General features: G+C 32.5%; 1 protein-coding gene across 1 annotated transcript in view; it reads left to right on the top strand.

Annotated features, from left to right (window-relative positions):
* Positions 1 to 1,350: 1,350 nt before the first annotated feature.
* The window catches only part of LOC143232299 (phosrestin-2-like), a 39,807-nt gene continuing 14,494 nt past the window's right edge, over positions 1,351 to 26,663 (top strand). The window contains exons 1-4 of the mRNA XM_076467537.1: positions 1,351 to 1,521; positions 8,119 to 8,179; positions 18,030 to 18,304; positions 20,904 to 21,031. Of these exons, the coding sequence (XP_076323652.1) occupies positions 1,471 to 1,521; positions 8,119 to 8,179; positions 18,030 to 18,304; positions 20,904 to 21,031 (515 nt within the window). The 5' untranslated portion in view covers positions 1,351 to 1,470. The remainder of the gene's footprint in view (positions 1,522 to 8,118; positions 8,180 to 18,029; positions 18,305 to 20,903; positions 21,032 to 26,663) is intronic.

Here is a 26,663-nt window from a genome sequence, read left to right as displayed (position 1 = left end):
ACAATGTGGTAGAACATGTCAGTATCATTTTTAATAGAATTTTAACATCTGGAGATGAAATATTTTGACAGTATCATGAACAGTAAAGTATCATTCCTAGGCAACACAGGTATCTGTCAGAAAAACAGTACTGACTGAAAAAAAAATTTGTATGTTAAAAATCTAGTTTAAGTTAATACGACCCATAAAAGGGTTCCTGTAGGGACATTATAATTCCTGCTGTACTCTTGCCTTTATTCATTTACCTTTATCACTAACACCAAAGGAAAAGATTCTGTATCACATGTAGTACCAAAAGAAACATTTCTGTTTACTTGTTTGTTTCACTGATAGTGGAAAACAACCTGTTAGTTTGCCCGTGCCGCTTGTCATACCAAAATAAAAGATTCTATTCACTTGTGTGTATTACATGTAGTACCAAAAGAAACATTTCTGTTTACTTGTTTGTATCACTGATAGTGGAAAACAACCTGTTAGTTTGCCCGTGCCGCTTGTCATACCAAAATAAAAGATTCTATTCACTTGTGTGTATTACATGTGGTAAGAAGAAAAAAATATCTCGACTCAAGATAGATTGTACTTATCAGTAATATATATAACACAACTACAGTAAGCACTCCTAATGAGGTCGGTAGTCAAAAATGAATATGAAATGGTTGTTTGAGATATTATACTTAATACCTTTATAATAACCAAACGAAAATAACATTTTCAGAACTTCTTGTAGCGCTAAAACCAAGACCCGAGAGAAGTGATTTTCGTTAGTCTAATAATTACAGAAAATTATAAGCATAATCTGTTAATACTCTATTTTGCTCTGTGTAATATAATAATAGTGATAATAAAGGCATTGGACGACAATTTGCAAAATGTAGTCCAATGATTATAATCATTCAAGATATTTGACGCGTGCGATTTTATGTAAATAATTAATAAAAAAAAACTAGCTTAAGATTGTAATATTTGTATTTCAATGAAAATGCTTCACTTCTTCATGATTAACAAGATATGGTTAAAAATAAGCTAACCCTGAATATATTAGGGCTTTTTTTAATTTGTAATCAATAAACGGACCTTTAGGATTATTCATCAACAATAAACTGAAATCAATATTTATGACATATTTATTGGATATTTATCATATCCGATCGAGGCATCGTGCAATGACACCGATATTTATCATAGTCAATTGAGGTATCGTGCAATGACACCGATATTTATAATAGTCAACTGAGGCATCGTGCAATGACACCGACGTTTGAAATTCTTTTCGGTGATGTTCAGAAGCTCCGCCAGGGAGATGTGCGGTACATGTGCTCATCCCAGTATAAAATATGCTGAGAACAGTGGGATCCAGGTAAGACTGCGTTCGAGCGTCAATTAGAACATTACTCCTCTATCTTCGGTTCTTCGAGAGACACGAGATTTGAAGACAACTCAGAGCAACGGAAGATATACAAAGGAAACATCATGGTTTTAAATTCGACCCGTATTTTCAAGAAAAGCGCGTTGGACGGAAGTGTAAGTACTCAGAGTAAAAGAGACTGTTTTTCACACAAAACGAAATGAAATCAGAAACAAAAGAAAGATATTCAGTTACTATGTTTTATTATAGCTGGTTGGGGATAAAACTAGTGCCATTGTATTTGCCCTATACAAAACACTTTAAACAATTAAATTGAATAACTTTCAGTTATATTACCGCTTACTTACAATGCTGATGTTTTTGCAGTTTGAATATACTTGTACTTTGTCCTATGTGATCTTGTCTTGCTTTTAGAAACAAAAATGTGTACAGAAATTAATCTATTGTCTCACAAGTAACTATTCTTTGTTAATTAACTGTGTACCTCTTAAAAACAAAACCAAAAGCTATGTCAACTTGAATACTGTAGCTACAAGCTATGTCAACTTGAATACTGTAGCTACAAGTTTTGTCAACTTTAACACTGCAGCTACAAGCTATGTTATCTTGAATACTTAACTAACAAGTTATTTCTACTTTCGTCAGTAATATATCATCCAAGTAAACTTTCTATAGCTATCATGTCTGGGTAACAGTTGACATGGACTTTGTTTATCAACTTACAACTGTACTTTATTTCATGCGAAAAATGTGATTGGAGATTTCGAGTTATCTTACTTGTAAGGCTGCTCAAGTCTTGCTTGTTGTAAATTAATTCAACCACTTTTTTTTAACCAAAAATGATTTCATTTTCTGCCAACCAAGTGATGAAATGATAAACTAATATTTTCAACAAAGATTCGAAATCTGTCATGTACCAAGGTTCTTCTTCTAAAACGGGCCCAGCATAGCCAGGTGGTTAAGGTACTCGACTCGTAAACTGAGAGTCGCAGGTTCGAATCCCCGTCGCACTAAACATGCTCACCCTTTCAGCCGTGGGGGCATTATAATGTGACGGTCAATCCCACTATTTGTTGGTAAAAGAGTAGCCCAAGAGTTGGCGGTGGGTGGTGAAAACTATCTGCCTTGCCTACCCTCTAGTCTTACACTGCTAAACAAGAGACGGCTAGCACAGGTAGCCCTCATGTAGCTTTGCACGAAATTCAAAGCAAACCAAACTTTCTTCTGAAAGGGGAAAATTATATTAGATGTATTTTATTTATTATTTCTCTAGCAAAATGTTATTTTATAAGATAATTTATTGCTATTCGATAGAAATGCTCGATGTTATGATGCTCGTAAAAGTAAATGCCAGAATAATTGTACTTGTAGTGAACTTTGATTACACACATACATTAAATGACAATGGAGTTTTCAGAAACTACAATTACTGTTTCATTCCTCTAAATAAACTGTGACGAGGGATATTCATTGCATCTTGACAAAATATTAATTCAGTTGTATTATAAAGAATGAATTGTTTTCCAATCCCAGAGCTCCACAACAAATTTTCCATTACAATTAAAAATCAAAATACGGATATATTGACGGACACCACTAAAAATAAACTGATCTATCGTTTTACTAATTCGTTTTACCTTTCAATTTTATACTACAAAAATATAACACAGTCTCTAATGCAATTTATTCTTAAATATCAAACTACATATTAGTTAATCAAAATTACAATACAGATTTTTTAAATTTCTGAAACATTATTAGAATGTTTAAACAATGACAAAAATGATCAGTGATGTCGAGAAACCCACTTGTTGAGAAATTTATATGCAAAAACGGCTAGTTTGGGTTGAGAAAATATTTTACATAGAAGAGCGAACAACGTTTCGACCTTCTTCGGTCATCGTCAGAAACCCACTTGTTGAGAAATTTATATGCAAAAACGGCTAGTTTGGGTTGAGAAAATATTTTACATAGAAGAGCGAACAACGTTTCGACCTTCTTCGGTCATCGTCAGGTTCACAAAGAAAGAGGTAACTGACCGGAAGCTGACCACATGTTTGAAAGGGGTTGTGTAACTGTGTGTCGAATAGTAGAGGGCGGTGTTCGATGTATGAATATATAATTTTATTTATTTTATTTTATTATATTAATATAGGTATAAAGGCGTTCCTTTATATTGGTTTATTTTGGGTTTAACTTGTTGTATAAGTAAGGCTTCTTTAATTTTGCGTTTGTTTATGTTTGTTTCTTTATTTAGAAACTACATTGTCAATGTAAAAACTACATTGACAAACACCACACCAACATTATTTATAAAATACAATGTGATAACTGCCACGACTTCTATATTGGAGAAACAAGTAAAAAAATAGAAACCAGATTCATAGAACATAAAAACTCACCTTCACACGTTTTCTAACACTGCAAGTCAAATAAACACAACATAACCATAGAAAACACTCAAATACTAAACAAAGAAACAAACACAAACAAACGCAAAATTAAAGAAGCCTTACTTATACAACAACTTAAACCCAAAATAAACCAATATAAAGGAACGCCTTTATACCTATATTAATATAATAAAATAAAATAAATAAAATTATATATTCAAACATCTAATACCGCCCTCTACATTTCGACACACAGTTACACAACCCCTTTCAAACATGTGGTCAGCTTCCGGTCAGTAACCTCTTTCTTTGTGAACCTGACGATGACCGAAGAAGGTCGAAACGTTGTTCGCTCTTCTATGTAAAATATTTTCTCAACCCAAACGAGCCGTTTTTGCATATAAATGACATAAATTATTAAGTCTGTTTCGTTGTTTAACTCACGGAGAACAAGGTTTTAGAGAATTAACTTGTTTTTCACTGTTGTCTCTGCAGACACTACTCAAGTTCTTAAAGTACTTCGATCTCTTTCACTTTTCTATTACAATCACAGCACCGCTTCCTAATTTATTAAAAATATATTTTTAAATAATTATATCAAAATCATAATATGTTTGTAATATGAGGAGATTTAGGAAGCTTACTGTACTCTCACATACAGCTTAAGGTTTGGACTGCGCCCCGTACGCCCTGATACAGCTTAAAGTTCAGGTTACGCTCCTCACTTTCAGATACGACTTAAGGTAAAATTATTATCCTCTTATCTTACTACACTTCGACAGGTATGTGTAGTTTTATATCTATCAAAAACAGTTTTGTTCAAATGACTGGACGAATATTTTGTTATTTTTTTATGATTCATTTGTTGATGAAATATGGAATTTTGTTTTAATTCATGATTAAAACTGTTTTCTGTTCCTACCAAATTTATCTTTGTGCAAAGAGCAACGATACCGAAAAACAATCAGGCAGATTAACTTCTACAAATAAGTTCATGTTTGTTATTTACTGCCTTGTTGCAAAAGAATGGCTAACTTGCCACACGTTATAAAGAGAATTACATGCTACTTATAAGTTTATCAAAACAAAATTTTCCCATTAAATGTAATCAAACACACAAAATAGCAGCTTCTACTGTCAATCTGAAACTACATCGCTGCCCAATACATAGCAAACAGCTTAAATATTTTTATATTTCTTAATATTAACGCTACTCAATACATTCGAAATTTTTGTTTTATTTCGTTTTCTGTTATACTTTACAAAACTGTTTATTTTCGATACAATATGTAGTGTATTTACCTACCTTAATAGTAATGATGCGTGTTGTATTAATTTCTTTCTTTAACCTTGTAATCGTTTCGTTCGGATGAAAATAACTTGACGTTAACACGCTGTAAAAGTCGATATCCTGGTTATATATATATATAAATCGATAAGTGTTTTGAAAGATCCCAACGCCTCGGCGTTAAGAAATTGAATTGCGATTGTGTTCGCTAAAGTTACTAAACCTTATCGAATAACGTTCACGTTGACTTAATTTGGATTGTAAACTTTTCACACTGCAGAGTGAAACAAATCTCTTTTCATCCAACAATAATGCTGACTTAACAGAATTTTTCTAAATCTACACTGAAACTTAAATCTATCACAAAACAAGAGATAAACAAGCGTTACATTTGTTTGTAAATAGAAAAATAAACTGTTGTGTAACTTTCACAAAGGCGACTGTTTGACGAACGACTTGTAATCTGAGAGTCGTGGTTCGAATCCCCGTCACACCAAACATGCTCGCCCTTTCAGCCGTGGGGGCGTTACAGTATTACAGTCAATCCCACTATTCGTTGGTAAAAGAGTATCCCAAGAGTTAGCGGTAGGCATTAATAACTACTGCTAAATTAGGAACACTTAGCGCAGATAGTCCTCGTGTAGAGTTGCGGAAAATTAAAAGTAAAAATAAAAAATGAGTAGTGAATAAAAGCAAACAACATTCAAAAGAATAGCTAAATCTATTCACTGGTCAACTTAAAGTTTTAAAATAGACGTTTTTCTTTATTTTTAACTGAATGTGGTTTATTATAAAACAAAAAGAAATAAACTAAACTTCTTTTGATTCAATCGCAAATTTCTCAGTATTTATACGTCAGGATAACACAACAATAATCGTTATTTTGTCAATATTAGAAATCACTAGAAGGACTAATTGGGTAAAAAAAAATCTTAGAACAGAATTATTTTATTCAAAGGTGGATAAAAGAAACACGATCCCTAATAATAACACAATAATAGGAAGCTGGAATCTGAAAATTAAGAAAATGCACATTTGTAAAACTTCGTCTTATGTCTGGCTTTAACAAAATAATCTTAAGAAATTTTGGTGTTGTCTTTCGGTTAGGACGTTATAGTAAATGGATATATTTGTGTGTACCTTAGACAACCTTGTAATGAATGATATTTGGATTATGCTGCGTCATTAAACTAGAGTTCGTTTATATAATTAAATAATTTCTAGGTGTTTACTTAATATCAACTTAGATTGTTTTATCTATTATTATGCAGCAACTGAATATTATTCGTAGTATGGATTTTTTATCTTTATTTCTTTAATGTTACATATTCTAATTTAATAGCTTATCTCGAAAAACATAAAGTTACAATATATTTAGTATTCTAATCACGAGAGTCACTTTAGAATTAAAATCCATATTACGATTTTAATATTTAACGATTTTCTTTGACAAATACCAATGTTACCTTGGTGACAACTTCAGCGAAAAGTTCTGCGGTGTATGTTTGCAGTCTCTAAATTACTATTTCTTTATTTAACAAAGTACAGTATAAAGCAGTTAGTACCATATATCGACTTTCTAAAGCTCACAAAGATGAATGTTCTGTTAGACCTCTACAGTACAGTCACGAACTAGTGGGGTTTCTGAGTAAGTTTTTAGAACCAATAATAAGGAACTGATATCTTATTAGAAACAGTTTTAAGTCTTCTCAGCAAATTAAACATTTTAGTTTTAATATTCTGATAGTTTCAATATATATGTATATATAGTCTCTTTATAACAACATACAGTTAGGTAAGGCCGTAAATGTAAGGATGAGCATTCATATCAAATTAACAATAACGAAATGAGATTTCTTTACCGTGTATTTAAGAAACTCGTGAGTTTTACCGCATATTTTTATACTCACAATTCTTAAGGCTTTTGTTTCCATTATTTCTTTTATACGTCAATCATGGTGTCATCATAACAAAGAAAATACGAAATAAAAGCTTATCAAAAAAAGAAAAAACCCGAGTGAAAATGTAGTCATAGATAAAAAAACGAAATAATAACCGTTTCCATAAAATCAATAAATGATTATTAACTTTCATAAACCGCTCACCATACATCACATGGGTACATCTGCTAGTAACAAGATTTTCAGAATTGTCCAATAATTCTACACATCATTGAGACTACGTCCTTTGTGAAACATACATAATGATGCTAATTACCATAGCTTCGGCCTAATGGTGAATAAACTGTTACACATTTCTTGGAAAAACAATAGGAGTATGAGTGTGGATAGATTTACCCTAGTTCGACCTGAACTTTTAATTAAACAAAGGTAGGTGGCATCATTAAGGATGACTCTAACTTGAATTAGTTTCAAATACTTTTAGCACAGTGAATTTGTACAAAAGGTTACAACATCGGTCCTTTAATTGAAAATAAAAACAACATAAGTACTGATTGTAAGAAGTGACAATGATGCTGGAAAAGCCTCATTCCCATCGAGAATGCAAAGAATGTTCTTGGGAAACGTGTTGCATTCTTTAAAGTGGTTCCTAACGTTAAAGGCATACTGAGAAGAATTGTAGAAAATACCCTGTAATCCTATGAAGTCTATGATTTTAAGCATGCAGCCACTTATGCCATGCTTCTCAGGCTGTTCTAGTGATTTTAATCCATAATTAAACGCGCCCCCCGCTAGTACAGCAGTAAGTCTACAGATTTGCAACGCTACAATCAGTGGTTCGATTCCCCTCGGTGGGTTCAGCAGACAGCCAATGTGGCTTTACTATGAAAAAGACACACACACCATACTGAAATAGAATATCATAAACTGTGAATGTGTGAAGCCTCTTTTATCAAATGTTAATGTACATGTATAAAATGAATAACCAATCAGATTCTTGATTTGCATGACGTGGTGGTTTTTCTTTGCCACAACTGCTGTAAGTTTCCATTACGTAATTGTTTTCTATTATTCATCAGTCAGATCGACCGGAAGTTTCTGCTGCTCATTATTAACCTGGTAGAAAGATATGTTTTTAATATATATTTATACAGTTTGTCATTTTCACAGGTCACCATCTACCTTGGAAAAAGAGAGTTTGTGGATCACTTTACACACTGTGACCCTGTTGGTAAGTTTAAATTTATATTGCCTAATCAAAATGAACTTTGGGTTCTCCGCACGAAATCGTTTAATTCTACAATAAGTCTTTCTTCTGTTTCATTTTTTACTCTGGCGTAAATATAATTATATGGTCCATAAATATGTTCTAGCGAAAATATAATGATATGGTCCATAGACATGCTCTGACGTAGATATAAATGTGTGATTCATAGACACGTTCTGACGTAGGTATAATTATGTGGTCCATAGACATGTACTGGCGTAGATATAATTATGTGGTCCATAGATATATTCTGGCGTAGATATAATTATATGATTCATAGACATGTTCTAACGTAGGTATAGTTATATAAGGGCGTAGATATAATTATGTGATCCATAGATATATTCTAGCGTAGATATAATACCAACAAGAAAGTTAATCTTCAAGTGCTAAGCCATGTTGTTGATTTCTATGTTTTTGTAATGCACATGTGTAAATACTCATAAACTTATATTTTTATTATCTTATGTTTAGAATGGCCCAAGATTTAAAGTTCGGGAATACGAACCGTACTACCCGTGGTGCACTGCGCACTCTGGGGCCCTGGGTGCGTTATAAGAACAACTGTCGAATCCCAGTATTTAGATAGTGTAGTCTAATAGATGATGATGAGTGCTATTCACTAATTGCTTTCTACCTAGCAAATCAGTTCGAAATTACAGACTGTCTGAATTCAAATATTATTATGTTCTTTTTCTTCAGATTAAAATTTACAAATGTAATTAATAAAACGTACTTTTGCAAGTCTAATAGGTTCAGCGTTAGCTTTACAAGCTTACAGCGATGTTACGTGGAAGTATTTTCTTATAGCAAAGCCAAAGCTATTTTGTTTCTCTGCCCTTAAACAAACGTTTTTCTTGCATTTTAATACATCGTGTCTTTTACTGATATCATCTGTAGTTATAATTTGCCCATAATCTCATGTACGTAAGAGCTTAAATATTAACATCATGGTTTTCCAATACATTTGGAACCGGAAGTACGAACAAGGTTTCATCAGAGACAACTTTTCTTCCTTCTTGAACGATAGTTAGTACATTTACGAATGCTTTACTTTTAAAAAAAACACTCTTGTTTCTGTTTAGTGCAAAACTGCACAATGAGCATCTGTTCTGTGTATACTGCAGGAATCGAATATCAAATTTTAATGTTATAAACCAATGAGTGTACAATTGAACAACTGGGTTGCAAACACTCTTGTATTAGTCAATCAGCCACGCTCATTTAGTAAGTTATTAGATTATTTGGTGTCAGATCTGTAAGTTGTTTGTTTGTTCACTTTGGATACACAAGCGTCTGTGAGAAATCTGAATCCCCTTAGAGCTGCATGGTTACTATATTTTAATGCAAGGTTCTTTCTGGGAGACCGTGCAAACCATTAAAACTATAGGTCTGTTTTATTAAAAAAACTGCTATCTTTGGGACATCTCTTAGATTTAAACAGGCGACCATATCCGAGAGATAAAATCATAAGAAAATAAACCAAACGAGTAAACTAAAAGAGAAATCGCCATGCTAACGTTAAATAATGTTTTGTAAAAACCATAAAAATAAACAAGTTGAGTGCAAAGAAACACAAATAAACAATGGAACGCAAGAGCAGCATAGTTTGGTTTGCATTACATCTGCGCTAGTCGTCCTTAATTTAGCAGTGTAAGACTAGCGGGAAGGTAGCTAATCATCACCACCCACCACTAACTTTTGAGATACTCTTTTTACCAACGATTAGTGGTACTGACCGTCACATTGTAACGCCCCCACGGCTGAAAGGGCGAGCATGTTTGGTGTGACGGGGATTCGAACCTACGACCCTCAGATTGCAAGCTGAGCGCCCTAACTAAGAATAACACAATAGCAAACAAAATTATTATCATTAAAGTCGATAACATTAACAGAACAGGGACTTGTGAGACAAAATGGGAATTTTCAAGCATTGCATAGCACTACTTTAATGTTTGAGAAAATGACACTTCTGGGCATGAGGTGAGTGGGTCATGCACCTCCTCCTCTCTGTGCTCATCAGTGACTAAGTATGGAGTGGAACAAGCTGTGGCTGACACTAAATGTGCAAAGGTTTACCCTACTTCTGGCTGAAAGTTTAATTCAACAAGGAGAGTTTAAAACAAACATGGATAACATCGTTAAGGTGGTGCGCGACTCTTAACTTCAATTAATTACAAATCATTTTAGATCTACAATGTTTGTAGAAAAAAATACAAAAAACTGTACAACGCCAGTCCTAACTGAACGTAAACGTGCACAATGGAAGAAAAATGTCTATTAATTTATGAGGAGGCATACTAAAACAGCCATTCCATTGTTGCTTACAAAAATTAAGTTTAATTTTTTATGTCAACTGCATTTATTTGATGAATTGGAAAATAAAATAATGTTGCAGGGTATAACAATTATATAAAAGGTGTAAGTCTGAATAAACATACTTTACAATTTATTACTCTCATTAAAAATGACATTAAATCTAACATTCACTCATATATTAATAAAATAACAGTTACTGATATTTATGTAACCATTACTGATAAAGTTACCATAGCCAGTATTTTTTTACACCAAGAATCTCAATTAACTAATCTCACTCATATATTAATAAAATAACAGTTACTGATATTTATGTAACCATTACTGATAAAATTACCATAGCCAGTATTTTTTTACACCAAGAATCTCAATTAATTATCAAAATCTGAAATATTTAGTAAATTATAATCTCAGTTTAATAGTAATTGGTGATTCAAACAATAAACAATTAGATTTTACATCTGTTAACATTAATAGCGATAAAGATGGTCATTTATTCAATGATTCAATCATTTAAAAGACACAACTTAGTATTTTTTTTAAAACCAAACAAACCTACAGGTGAACTCAATATTCTTTATCACATTCTTACAATTCCTAAATTATATAGTAATGTAGATTTATTTTGTCTCGACCCAAATGTAGTTAATAGTAACAAGAAAATTAAATATAAATTTGAAGAAGTTAAATGTGTATAATTAAAGCCTTGAAAAGAAACATTAATATCAAAATTTCATATTTGCAATAATAAATAATAACTAACTTTATTATTTTATTTAACAAAAACAATCTTAAAACTAGTTAATTATCAAACTTGGGCTTAACAGTGTTAATAACAAGCTGCTGATATTTAATCATAGTATCGAGTGTTTATTCTAATTTTATAAATAATACTATGGTTAAGACTAGTTCGGGGGTTTAGCGTTTCCGGTTAGTTAGGTGTGATAGGTGCAACGAATGGGTTTTATTTGGGAACTCTACAAGTCTGAACACTTTTAAGAAATACGGTAGTGAGAATGTTCAATTTATATATAGATTTTGTTGGTTAGAGAAAAGTTTAAGGTTATCCCAATTAATCTTGAGAAAATTAATTAAAAGAACTATAAAATGTGTGAAATGACACAAAGAATGAAAGAAGAGCTTAAGCTTTCACATTCAAGGAAGACATCAGCTGAGGTTAACAATGGCATTCAGAAAGTTAGAAAGAGTAGTATTAGGGTTAAAAGTAGTGAACTTAATTTAAAGATCCTATTCTAATGAACAACATATTTTATCCCTTGGCCTATGTAGACGACAAACTATTGAAGGGAGGGAAAGCAAAAGGAATAAATAATTATATGAGTTATGGATTATAGTTATAAATGATTCCTTGACACGACATGTGGATAAAATAGTCTTTGGGATAAATAGGGAAAAAAGAGTTAGATTATGCTACACTAATGCACAGGTGAAAGACACAATTGAAAGCAACAGATATAATAAAGGGAACTTACAACGACGTAGTTTTTGTTGTGGACGTAGAAGCTAACGATATAGGGAAGAGTAAGTCAGAGGAGCTAATTAATGACTACAAGTGGTTCATTAAAGCACTTAAGGATAAAGAACATAAATTAATTGTATCAGGGATACCATCAAGAATTAATTGTGGAGATGAAATTTTGAGCGGGTCATTAGGGCTAAATGCTAGGCTGAAATTAATATGCAAATATGAGCAGGTTGTCTGGTTGAACTTGTGAGACTTCTTTAGTGGGACGAGGAAACTTTATGAAATGGATGGTTTACACTTAAGTAGGCATGTTTGCAAGAGCTATTAACTTAGTTGCAAAGAAAGTTTTAAACTAAAAATAGAGAGCAAAGATAAACTAAATCAAACAAAACTGAGATGTGGAGGAAAGTTTGGCATAGGAAATCAGTATAAAATTAGTTATAAGAATAGGCTTAATTGTTACTGTTGTAATGCTAGAATTATACGAAATAAAATGGAATAACTTTAGGGCACTGGTAGAAATAGAATGGGGATAACAGAAATATTGTTTAATGTAAATGCTTTTGACGCCAGAAATGTCTTTGAAATACATGGTTATAGATTATTTAATATGACAGAGTTGTAAAGAGAGGGGGAGTGACTCTCTATGTAGAGAATTTGTTACATCCTATTCAAGTTGAGAATATTAAAGATAATATCAAGGTGACTGAGTCCATTTGGATTTATGTCAGTTGATATCAAGGAAAAATCTCTTAATACAACTTTGTTACTGAACACCAGAAGAAAATGATAAAATTAGTGAGAAACTAGTCAGTGAGATTACGATTTCAGTTGGTAATGATGTCATAATTACAGGTGATTTTAATTTCACACATTTTGATTGGGAAATGCTAGCGTCAAACCACGATAGAAAAAGGTTTCTGGAACTGTTGAAGGAACATACTAGAAACAATGCTATTTTTATCAAATGATCATTGTTGTATAAGTTTTGATGTTAAGCTACATGTGGAAATCAGGAAAAATAAAATTTTGATTCCAAATTTCAAAAGAAACTTAAAGAGATGCAACAAGAATTATTTATTGTGACTTTGGAAATTGAGTTATTTCGAGACACTGCTCAGATGTGGAAAAAATTTAATGAAAAACTTTTCAATATTCAAAATAAATACATTTCTTACGGAAAGAAAACGGTAACTGCAAGTAAAAAAAAAAAACATGTTGGCTCACAAAGAGTAAAATTAAAGAAAATCATCATAAATTAAAAATTATAGGAGATGAAGATAGCTCGTCAAACAAGAAATTAGGACATCCAAAAGGATATTTGAAAAAATTTGGCTGAAACATAACAATTAACAGTAAGGATGTTTTACGTACATTAGGGGTAAATAGAATGTTAGGATAAGGACATGATCCTTAAGGGATGGTACTGAAAGGTTTGTATCTGATGTTTATGAAAGGCTAGATTAATAAATTCTATTTTTCTTTTGTTTTTACTGATGAAGACTTAAGCAGTATTCCTCATTTTGAACAATTGATAAAGGAAAACGACATTGAACAAGACAATTGCATAAATTTTGAGTTTCTTAAAATGAAATTGGGAAGGTTAAATAATTATAAGACCCCTAGGCTAGATTGTATTTTCACGACGGTTTTAAAGGAGGTCTAGGGCTGGATATGTGTGAGCCACTTGCCACATTTTTGTAAGTCGTTGAATAGTGAACAAGTGCCGTCAGATTGGAAATTAGCTAAAATCACTCCTATCTACAAGTGAAGTAATATACGTTGTCCCAGTAATTATAGGCCTATTAGTTTTGGAAGCTCTGATAAAAGATACTTTGCAAAGTCATTTAACAAAGTTTAATATTGTATCGTGTAATCAACGTGGTTTCACTAAGAACAAAATCTTGCCTTACAAATCCTTTGAAATGCTTTAAAAATATTACTTCATATGTAGATGAGGGTAAGGGTGTGGATTTGGTGTATCTAGATTTTCAGAAAGCATTTGGCAAAGTGCCACGTAAAAAGCTTGTAAAGAATCTTATCTCTATACGTGTGGTAGATTATTAACTAATTGGATGGAAGAGTGGCTTAATGGAAAAAGCAGAGTTTTTATAAATTGAGTTCAGACAAAGCGGATTGATGTCTCAAATGAGGAACCTCAGGGCTCAGTCTTAGGACCACTGTTCTTTTTTTATTTATATTAATGACATAGATGAAGGAATGATCGATAAATTACTCAAATTTACTAGTGATTTCAAGGTCTTGGTGTTGCTGGTTGTGAATAGAATGCTGCTGCTTTACAAAAATATTTAGATAATTTAATAAGTTAGGTAAATAAATGCCAGGTGATTTTAATTGTGATAAATGCAAGATATTGCATGTGGGTTATCATAAATTGAATTATAAAAGTGTCACGAAAGAAAAAGTATTGGTGTAATGGTTGATCAGTCTCGTAAGCCATCCAGCAGTGTGCTGTTGCTAGTGGTAGGGCAAATAAGATTTTACGTTATATCTACAAAAATATGGAATAGAAGTCTAGAGGTTATAATTTCATTGTATAGGTCCCTGGTTATGTCACATATGAAATATTGTGTTGTCTTCAGTGAAAAATAATAAAATTTTGATTAACAAACAAAAACTAAAATACTGGTATGTTATATAAAGAACTTGATAGTGAAGGGGACCTAATCTCATTTTTTTTTTAATAAGTCCAAAACAAACTATGACAGAAATGTGATAATGCAATAATTAATACAAGTATTGATAACACGTTTTCAACAAACATACGCAAAAGTATAAGCAAAATAGCCGAAAACTGCAATTCTAATAAAAGTTGGGAGTTCAGGTGTAAGTCTTAAAACTCGTATGCTAAAAACTGGGCAAGGCACACAATGGACAACAATTATGTAGCTTTGTGTTTAACAACAAAAAGACAAAATAAAAATAAAAGTTGGCTCAAGTATATTATGGGATACTAAATGAAATGGACCATTTGAGAGAAATATTTGTCAGTTTCACTTCGCCTCCCTGTGACACAGCGGTATGTCTGTGGACTCATACTTCTAAAAACTTGGTTTCGATACCTGTGATGAGCAGAGCACAGATAGCCCGTAGTAGAGCTCTGTGCTTAATTCCAAATAATCAGTTTCACTTTTTCATACTAATTACGATTATCTCATCTCTGATGGCATAACACTCAAAACAAATAAACATACAGAACTTTGCCAGGACAATATTCAACACATTACTGTAAACTTTTTCAATTATACTTTATCAGAATTAATTGGTGCATTTATTTTTGAGTGTTTTATTTTCAAAATATTAAAAAAACAGTACCATCATTATTATTCCAACATTAATAAAACCAAAAGTAACCCTTTCAATTACAATTCTATATTTCACAAGTTGCGTCGCCAAACTAAGATAACAAATATTAATACCTTGAAATTGTATCTAAAGAACACCTTAAGTCTGAGATTAATTAGGTAAAGTAACATAACACCGTACCTCCGAAGTTTATTAAATGCAAAGTTAAATAATCTAATATCTCAAACAACACCTTGGCTTTAAGGTTATCAGATAAGAGCTCTTGCAATCCATTATCTCAGAAAACACCTTCACTTTAAAGTTTATCACGTGAAAGATCAGATAACCATCTAAAAAAAGAAAACTGAATTCTGATTTTCAATAGGTAACTGAAAGTATTATAGGTTTTTTAATTAAATATGATATCGTTTTGTCAACGTTATTTTATCTCGTTGAGAAAATGTCATTTTCGGTTATTGTCTTCAAAATACTTCTCCCTTATTCTCACACAAACATGCTTTCTATGCACTTTGGGACCACATGGACGTTATTAAATAAGAGTGAGTGTAAAATTCCACTGGTCAGTAAGACGAGAAAGCCAAAGGATTGATGGGTGGTACTGTTGTTAGATATACAAGACTATTCATTTTAAGTTTAATACTAGAGTCTTATTTAGTTTATATATTTCGACTGTTAAAGCAAGTTATTTTAAGAAGCGATAGTTTTGGCAAGTTCTTCTCACGTAACTCTTTACAAAATATTTGTTGTGTAGTTCAACTGTTGTAAATTAACGTCATATTACTGGAGCCTTTTAAATTTTGCTGTTGCTTAAATCAAGTATTGCTGCATCATATAATATCTAGTAGTGTGTAAAAGTTATAAATTACAGTCGAGAGTATACATGTGCACACGTGTCAAAAATTTAGTCCAAAAACAGAAAAAAATATGCATTGGGTGATCGTAAGTTTAACAAAAACTGTGGCCACTTATAGTGGCCACTTATTAAATGTTATAATCGCAGAATGTATTGTAATAACAATGCAGAAAAGAAGAATTTGTCTTATAAATATAGTTCTAAAATAATTGAGCCAGTATGTGTTAACTTTTAACGTAAAAGACAATTATTTAAGGCTCAGAATTCAACTGTGGTAATCAACTGCGTAACGAACATCTGGAGATAATATATGCTTGTTTAATATATCATTTTAAAACATTCCGTTTGTTTATTGCTGAAATTTATCGCTAGTAAGTTACAGACACCTACTGTAATGAATCACGGCCCCATGAAACCTGACAGCTGTTGATTAACTTTTAAACTTAGGGATGGCTATTGTGCATATGTACTTGAAAATTCGAAACAAGCAAATAATTAACACATTTTAAGAGTTAGACGCTTTTTTTGCCTGTCTACCATACTGTATCATTCTAATTTACTGAATAATCTCCAAGGTATATTTTCTAAATATGCCATGACTAACAATGGACATGGTTCAATAAGATAACAATTATCTCTTCGAATACACATGGTGAAAGTATTGATTTTTTTATCCATTTAATCCGGTGTTTTTTGATGTGACGCCTTGCATGGCCTAGTGGTTATGGCGCTCGACTCGTAACCTCAGAGTCGCAGGTTCAAATCCACCTTTCCAAACATGCTCGCCTTTTAGCCGTAAATGCGTTACAATATGACTTTCAATCTTGCTACTCGTTGCTAAAAACATAGCTCAAGAGTTGGTGATGCTTACGTGTTGCCTTCCCTCTTGTCTATCATGCTAAATTAAGTATGCTAGAATATAGCTTTGCGCTAAACTCAAAACAAACCAAACCAGTGTTGTATTGCATGAAAACTATGCCTAACACCAATTTCAAACTTAGTTATCTTTTTAAAAGTTTTAGAAAAACGTTTGTCTCGAAATTCAATTTTGGAATTCTTTAAATAACATGTTTTTTTCTTATAAGAAGATCATTCTCTGAATCTTTAATATTTCATTTTAATGAGTTCGATGAAGATGAAAAGTCGATGGCCCGGCAGGGCCAGGTGAGTTAAGGGTGTGACTCCCTAATCTGAGGGTCATGGGTTCGCATTCCGGTCGCACCAAACATGCTCGCCTTTTCAGCCGTTGGGGCGTTATAATGTGACGGTCAACCCCACTATTCGTTGGTACAAAAGTAGCCCAAGAGTTGGCGGCGGGTGGTGATGACTAGCTGCCTTCCCTCTAGTCTTACACTGCTAAATTAGGGACGGCTAGCACAGATAGCCCTCGAGTAGCTTTGTGCAAAATTCAAAAAAACAACAAACAATAAAAGTCGTTGTCTCAACTAAAAATTTTATACCATAAATGTTTTTTTATTAAAGTTTATGTGAAAATAGTTTTGGTATTAATATTGTGAATATGCAGTATAATTATTATTAACTGTAAATAGTATTATCTTTCAATGAGATCAAACAATCTAAAAAATCAACCCAGTAATAAGTATAGTTAATTAAATGTATTATTACTTCGTTCTTATTTATAGAGATTATAATACATTGTTTCGTCAGTTGAGTTAATCCTTGTGAATAGTTATTTCCTTGTTAAAATACATTGTTACATATAGAGTCGCATCTTCTAAATTAAAAGTAAAATGATGAATAATATATACCACCTCTTTGTTCAGAAATGTTATTTACATGAGACTTCTGTTTCTTCATCAATACAAAAGAGGGAATCATCCTTCTTGACTCATCATCTGTGAAAGATAGAAACGTATACGTAGGAGTCGTTGCAATATTTCGTTACGGTCGAGAGGAGGACGAAATTCTTGGGATGTCCTTCTGTCGGGAGTTGTATCTGACACACAAACAAATATATCCTCGTGTCGCTGGACCTTCCTCGTCTCCTGGCAATAAATCTGGACAGCATGAAACAGCCAACAGCTGGCTACATGAGAAGCTTCTGAAGAAACTGGGAGCAGACGCTTTACCTTTTCAGTTTCAAGTAAGTTTCATTCAGCTGTGTTGTCTTGCTCACCTTGAACTGTGCTTCTTTTGCTGTATGCAAATTATTATTTGTAGCTTTTCTTTACAAAAACTTCAAAGAAAAATTAGTAGTTTAAATTGTGACACAAAAACATTCTAAATATTTTAAGAGTAGGAAACTTTTCAAAAGAAATCTGAAATAATGTTTTTTTTTGGTTTTTTTTGCATATTACTATTGTTATAGTAACTGGTTGAAGATCCCATTAAGGAAGTAAAAACTGTATAAAGGACAATGGTATATAATATTTCTCTTCTTTCTTTTCTTATTAAATCCCTGATGCTATCTGTATATCCTGTTTTATGGAAGGTAATATCCGTCTAAATAAATACTCCAGTTTGTTTTTATTTTAAAACTAAAAGTCTATTGAAAAAGTGGAAACGTCCCCTGTTCAAGGGTGTTTTTATCCTACTTCTTGAGCAGAAATTTTAAAACAAGATAGCCAATGTACACCACCGCTCAGTTTCCTCATAAAAAAATTACTGCAATTGAGCCATAAAATTCTGAAAGATGGATACTGACACATACAAACATAACAAATCATCTTCATGGAAAAGTTTTAATTTAGCATTTCGTATGATGTTTATTCTATAATAAACAATCTAAATACAGTACTGTCACTAATACTGTTTAATATATATACATATATACACATATATATATGGATATATATTTGTGTGATTTTTGAAACAATAATTTTTACTCCAAATGTCACTGTTATGGAATAAAAACGTCGACTACTATCTTTGTCTGCATCAGTATACAACTGATACGTCATCATAATATCCTCTTATTATCCCCCGCTGGGACAGCGTAAGTCTTTGGACTTGCAAAGGTAATATCATGCGTTCGATTCCCCCGGTGGACACAACAGATACCACGATATGGCTTTGGTATAAGAAAACACACACAGTTTAAATTATTATTCTCATAACTTACATAATTGGTAAACCAAAGCTCGGTTCTAACATATATCGAGTTCAGATCACAACAAAACTGTGTAGTTTTAATTGAAGACGTATTTTTAAAAAATAAATGTTACAACCCATAATTAAACTTAAATAACTGTAAAAAAAAAACGTTCTTAGAAAATGTAATGACGTATTCTGTGTATAGTTGTTCTTATTCCTCTGGATAGATTTAATTGAAACAGGAATCATTTCACAGTCGTCTTACAACGTAACAAATAACTAGCTTTCAATGTTTCTTTGGTTAATTTAGGCATAAATTTGTAAAAAGTTTAAAATGTTCTTCTAATTAAATGTGGAGGAAGATATTAGGGAGTTTTTTTCATATCAATGTGTTATGTAAAAAAAATTGTCACGTTCGATTTTCATATCAATGTGTTATGTAAAAAAAATGATAGTCACGTTCGATGAAAACGAGAAAGAATATTCGAATACTGAGATTGTGAAACTATGTAGAACCACAAATATAAAGAATTTCAAAAAACGAATCATGAGGTAGAATATGGTAGAAGAAAAATTTGGACAGCAGAGCTGTTATGAGCAACGTATGGAGAGTGAACCCTCTGACACAAAAACCATTGCCGTCACTTAAACGTTTCCTTGTGAATTTAACATGTTAATAAAAAAAAGATTTGAGGCTAATAAAAGACTAATAATTCCAGAAACTCGCAAGTTTCTAGCTAAACCTCGAGATGAGTTACTGTTTCTGTAAGAAAGGTGTTCAAAGAAACTAGAGTCATTTGTCAAAATTTGTTTGGCCTAAAATTAATCTTATCGTCCTACGCAGGAGCTAGTAAATGAAAAATTACGATGTCTAGCAGCATTGCGTAATCGTTGTATCAAATTAGCTCGTGCGGAATTTTGAAGATAGGGCATATGTGATATACTTTGTTTGAACATACTTGTTAACCACGAGAAAAGTCAGGACTGGTCCTTCGAGTATGTTAATGGCATTAATAAAAGTACGGTCAAAAAGTTAATACGATACGGATCAGATGTCTTCAAAGGATTGCAGGTATTTATTACACATATTTATGTATGAAGGTTCATAACTGCGTAAATATGATTAAACAAACAAGAGATACAATATAAATACAAGATCTGTAGATACAAATTCTATAGCAATAGAAACATCAAAATTAATCCAACTTATTATATATAATCTGTGTTCAATCCGTGTAAGTAACTGTATTATTATTAGTTTTTAAAATACAAGTGTAAGATATATACAAAACTGTATCAACGTTACGAAGTTCCACATAAACCAGTGTTAAATGGCAAGTTTAGCAATTAAGTTCGACAAAATGTTTAATTAAAAATTACATGAAGTTCATTAAGTGTCCAACTAATAATTACATCAAGTTTGGTAAGGTTTTAATTAACAATTAGATTAAGTTCAATAATAGTTCAAATAACAATTAGTCCAATCAGCTTAGTACAAATTTAAATAATAATTTTTAATGCAAGTTCAGTAGGAGTTAAAAAGGTCCATTTTAGCAAAGATAATTAGACCAAACTTGCCAATTTTGCTAAAGCTTTTATTCTAATCTAGTACCACTATTATGTGTTTCTCTTGCTTCTTTACCCTTCAGTTACCATGTGCATCGCCGGTATCTGTGGCCATGTTACCTCATGGACTTGAAACGAAAGATACATGTGGTGTCAGGTACTATGTCCGTTGCTACGTCGCGTCTAGTCCTACTGAAAAACCAGTCAGTCGGTAAGCTGTGTTCTAGTTCACTAATATCTCGCAAATTGCACAAAGCAGAAAAACTTACTTCATTCTGTTTATTATTTACCAATAACATATGTGTTCATTTCAGCAGGGACGTTTCAGTTTATTTTACCACCTTTACTAAGGTGGGCCAGTAAAGAAACAAAAATATATACATAAATCGAATGAAATTTATAAATATATTATTATGTTAACTCTCTCATTATGGGCTTGGTCCAAGGGACCAAACACATGACCATTTTGTACTAGTATACAGTTTTTAATACTATAACTTTAAATATTTGGCATATGTTTAATCCGTTTTTGAAGTATTTTGACTAAAGATTTGTCCATATATATACATATAGTCTTTTTTAATAGCCAACTGCAAAATAATATTTGTGTTAAAATTAAAAATACTTTTCATTGTCTCAAAAGTCTGAAATTTCATTTCCATAATCCTTAAAACAGAACTAAATTTAAAATATTTTATGTGTTACTTTCTCTAGCTTAATTCTATACAGGGCTGGTCAATTTTGCCGACCTCTTAACCACCAAAAATAAAATAAAAATAAATCTAAGTTACCCCATTTTTATCTCGAGAATCACTTCATACTGTAACATGAAATTAAATTTATTTACACTAAGTAGTTATGTGTCTGACCACTACTGGGGTCATTATGAATTGTAATTCACTGACGAACATGTAGCTCATGTTACCTCTCGAATTAAACTAGGCACGAGTGTATATTAATGATGTCAGAAAAAAACACGCAGGTTCAATAAGTCTTGATACAAAATGATAAAAACCCTATAGTCTGAGCACTTTCAAAAAGTAGGCTGTTCTTCTTCGGGGTAAAAGCTTATTCTTGAAGTAAAGAAAGGTCCACCTTTCGAGAGCGCTCAGATTATAGGGTTTTTATTTTTTGTATTAAGAGCAAATATTATTACTTATTTAACCAAATCTAACCTTAAATAGCTTTAAAATTTTCATGTTTTTATATTTTAGTTATTTTTGAAATAATAAATAAAGAATGCATGCGAACAAATACATAAAGTACTTATCTTGTTCTTCTTTTCTTTTTTACTGTGGACTGTCCATGATACTTAACTCTACCTTTTTTATACTAGTGTACTATTGCAATAAGTAATTTTATTTAAGTGAATAATGCTTGAAAGAACATAGAATAATAGCATGCACAAAACCAGAATGAGTTTCATAACTATCGCAAATATTCTGACTTTCTAACCTATCGACAAGAGTCCTTAGAAATTCAGCTAAGTTTGTCAATATATTTCCTGTGGCAACAAAAGTTGAACTGGAAACGAATCTAAATATTCTGTGTAGAGAAAAAACGTAAAATACGTTATCTGATAAAAGAAAGCCTTGGCTTTCTCGTGGTTATAAATAATATAGTATTAAAATTCAGAGAGAACTATTAACAAGTTCTAAAAGGGAGGAAGTTACAGGTGTAAGTGGCAAAAAGAATCCGATTCTCTGTATAATAGCCATATAATCAAATAAGATTGAAGGCTATAAAAATGATGTTTTGCCTGAGTGATGTAAGTATTAGAAAAAACAATTTAAGTTATATTTTGCACTTTTAAGGGGGATGTTAAGTAAATTAAAAATATATTAAAATAATAGAGGGGAACTAAGGATTGTTTTAGATGTTTCGTTATAAAAATAAGAACATATTATTGAAATATGAACAATTAGTTGTGTTTTATGCAATATTTACTGGTATACTACGTCAAGATTGTAGTTTAATTAAATGTTGAATATTAAGTCACTAAAATGTCGTGGCATGCACAAAAAAGGATCCCTACCCTGGATCATGTCTAAGTTGCTAAGGAAACAAGTTCATGCTGTTTTTGTTTATGTGTTATCCATGTCAGAGCTTTCAGGCAGCTAATTCTAAAGTCACCATAATTTTCTTTTATTGAATTTGTTTTTAAATGCAATCTGCACACAAATCGAAAGCCCAAAAAGAGCAAAGAGAAAACCTACTAAACTGTTAAAGCTGGATACGTTTTTCACGCCAAACCTGGCGAAAGACCAACACAATGTCGTTCTTGTTGATGCTACGAAAGCGGAAATAACTTTAGAAGCGACGAATACAGCAGCCCTAATAATGACCCAAATGAATATAATACACCCTTGTGCAAATTAACTGAAACAAATGGTCATTTTACAATATTTTCAGCATGGCGGCCGGTGTAGGCTCGCTGGACCAGCTGATTTCCTTTAATAGTCATCTTTTCACACAGACGGCGTCATTAGCTGTGTTTTGCAGTACGGTCGATCTATTTTTGGGATATATGACGAAATTTTGAGGAATATTAAGTCATTCGAAATTGCGTTAAAAGGGCAAGGAGGCCAATTAAAAAAGAACTTCTTACCAACTCAATGAAAAAAAAACGGTATAAATGGGGTCTGAAATACAAGAACTGGACGCAAAAACAATGGAGGAAGGTGTTATTCAGTGACGAGACTCATTCTTCGTACAGGGTCAAAGAAGTCTGCATGTTCGTAGATCTCCAGGTAAGAAACTTCGAGAATCTCATATCAATCAGTTCGTAAAACATCCCTTGAAGAAGATGTTTTGGGGCTTTTTCAGCTACTATGGTGTCGGAGGCTTACATATCGTAGAAGGTATGATGCAAGGATCATAGTACATCGAAGTTTTGCAGAGAAGAGTCGTTCCAGAATTGAAAAAGAGATTTCCAGATGGATCTGGCATTTTTCAGCAAGATCTGGCTCGTGCCACACATCGAAACTTGTGAAGAATTTTATTACTACAACGCGAATAAAGGTGCTGGACTGGCCTGGAAACTCTCCGGACTTAAATCCTATTGAAAATCTTTGAGCGATTTGTAAAGAAAGACTTCGGGGAAAAGACTGTACTACGAAAGATAAGCTAATTGAAGCCATAATTGAGGTGTGGCACCGCGATCCAAAAATTAGTAAAGATTGCAGTCAACTCGTGGACTCGATGCCAAAGCGGATTAATGATCTTCTGAAAAATAAAGGCGGCCATATCATGTTTTAATTTGTGAGTAATTTTTGGATTCTCAGAAATAAAACGCAAAAAAATTGAAAAAAATCGTAATTTTCCGTCTTGTTTCAATTAATTTGCACAAGGGTGTACATTACATACACTTATCTGAACTGAACAATGACAGCCACCCATATTGAACTGAACTGTAATGAAGATCTCAAATCCAAAGGCATACAGCCATAATTCGTGAATGACATTTGTCTATGAAAAACAACATATCTAAATAACGGAAAAACACTTTTGGATTGCGAACGGTAGTGAGAATTGTCGACACTGTAGTGTTGGGTATAGTTTAAGGTGAAGAAAGTTATCGCCGATACTGCTTGAATGATTTATTCTCATGTGTGCACCCATTAACAGAAGAGCATATTGAACGCGCATACCTTTGCTCTTCACCATTTACTGGGAAAGTATACCATTTTGCATGTAATTTTTGTGCAAAAGAAAGTGACCCATTTACTTTAAAAATGAACGTGATTGTTGGAGTAAGGTGCTACAAAGTTTCTCTGTGAACGAGAACTAGCACTGCGAAGTAGAGCCGAAATCATCAGATCTACACACAGCAGAGAATTACCCATTTATTGCTGAACACATTAAGCACTTCACCAATAAAGGCATGGGGCACAGGTGATGTTTATCCTCTAATATTTACTGAGAATTAATACGTTACGTCTTTAAACGATTTTTAAGGAATTAAAATATTCTAAAGGTTATTCACTGTTTGTTAATTCAACGCTAATTTTTTACACATTCTGATCAACTCGCCTTTGTTGTTTGTTATGTTTCACCAACTGAACCTGAAGAAATATTTCTGAAGTTTCTACCTGTGTCAGGCCATAGTGGCCAAAACATAGCTGAAATAATACTAGCCAATTTGGAGCAGAATGATCGTTTGTTATTAAGTACAAGCTACACAAGTATGGAAACTTGTTTTCTAGCGGTGCAAGTCCTCACATATATACCAGTGTGCCACTTGGGAACTACAAAAGAATGGCATTGATATAAAACAGTTGTTACATCCAATCTTACGATAATGCTTCCAATATGAGTGGAAAATATAGTGGTGTTCAGATTATCATCCATGAAAAAACTATTACGCGCTATATATGCAGCTTACTTACTAAACCTTGTTGGAAAACATCAGTGCTGAGTGTTACCCTACGGTTGTAAGATTCTTCTATACAGTACAAACGTTATACACATTTCTATCTATACCAACGCATCACTGGTAATTGTTCTGTGTCAAACCTAAACCTTTAGGGCTGTGTGTTCTGAAGTTCGGTTGTCGGCAAGATATAAAGCTGTTTCGACCGTTTCACAGACACAACCTTGTGCAAACATTTATTAATGTTGAAATAGTGCTGAGAATACCTTTGTCCATGATGGTATTAACTGCAGCGATTGTCTTCTAAACTGAGACGAATAAAAAGTGAAGTAATGAAAAACAGGACAAAGCTGACTAAACATTCTGTTTATAATAAACATGGAATGTGATATACTTTGAAAACTTGGGTCTTCGAAACTCATTTACGAGTCGTTTATAAGAAAACCAGAAAAGGTAAATCCTAGCTTTATACAGTTGCAGGCAGGTAATAATCAAGTTGTCTTCATGGTCATTCATGAGGGAATAAAATGTGTTTGTACACGTTTGTTGTTTGTCGATATTGTTTCCAGAGTTACAAAGATATGTATGTCATTAAAATGTTCTCATATGTATACGTTTAATATTATGATTTTGACAGGGAAGTTGACTGAGTCGCTAAAGATCAATATATCTATGATGTATTTTCTTCCCCTACCACCAGGAACCCAAGCCACCCTTCATCCGTCACTGAACTCAAATAAGCCTCTGTCTGAAACTTTGTTTTTGTTACTCGAATGAAAATCTAATCTTAAAAATTATGAATAATCAGACTTAGATTTCACCAAAAGATAGATAATTTCTGCTAAGAGCGTCTAAACTTTTATGGTCTTCCTATTCGATGAAAAACTATTTGTAAATACACTCATAGCAAGCCTTTTAATGATATATTTGACACAACAAATCTTACCTAAAAAATTACCAAAATATCCTTAAAGTTGTTCGTCTCGTGTGTAATGTAATAAGTTCTTTCACGTGATCTTATTTCCTTTTATGTTTTTTAACATAATACTTACTATTTAAATTTAACAACATCAACGCATGCAAGATAATGGAAAAACGAAAAACATTCATATATTTTTAACTTAGAAATTCAAGAAATATTAAATATAGTTATTATTACCTTTAAAAGAAAACAAACATTCCTATAACCAGTACTTGCTTAAATGGGTAGCCAAAATAAATGTTTGCCTATGGAGGCAAAATGTATGAAAGCCAAATATTTGTAATTTTTTATCTGTAACAAACTCCATCTTTACGGCACTGATGCTTCTAAGCCTGAATGAAGGAAAAGTTTGGGCGAGGGGCTAATAACCCCTCTCTGTAAAACTCACATGACTACAGAAACAGTCAAGAACGATAATGCTTTCCATCTGATTTGCCGAGGAGACGATAGACATGATTAAAACCTCAAGAAAGTCTTCTGCTTAAAAAA

The sequence above is a fragment of the Tachypleus tridentatus genome, chromosome 11 (assembly GCF_004210375.1).
Source record: "Tachypleus tridentatus isolate NWPU-2018 chromosome 11, ASM421037v1, whole genome shotgun sequence".
In the NCBI taxonomy this organism is placed as follows: Eukaryota; Metazoa; Arthropoda; class Merostomata; order Xiphosura; family Limulidae; genus Tachypleus; species Tachypleus tridentatus.
The sequence above is the reverse complement of the archived record's forward strand: the minus strand, read 5'-3'. Positions and strand labels throughout refer to the sequence as shown.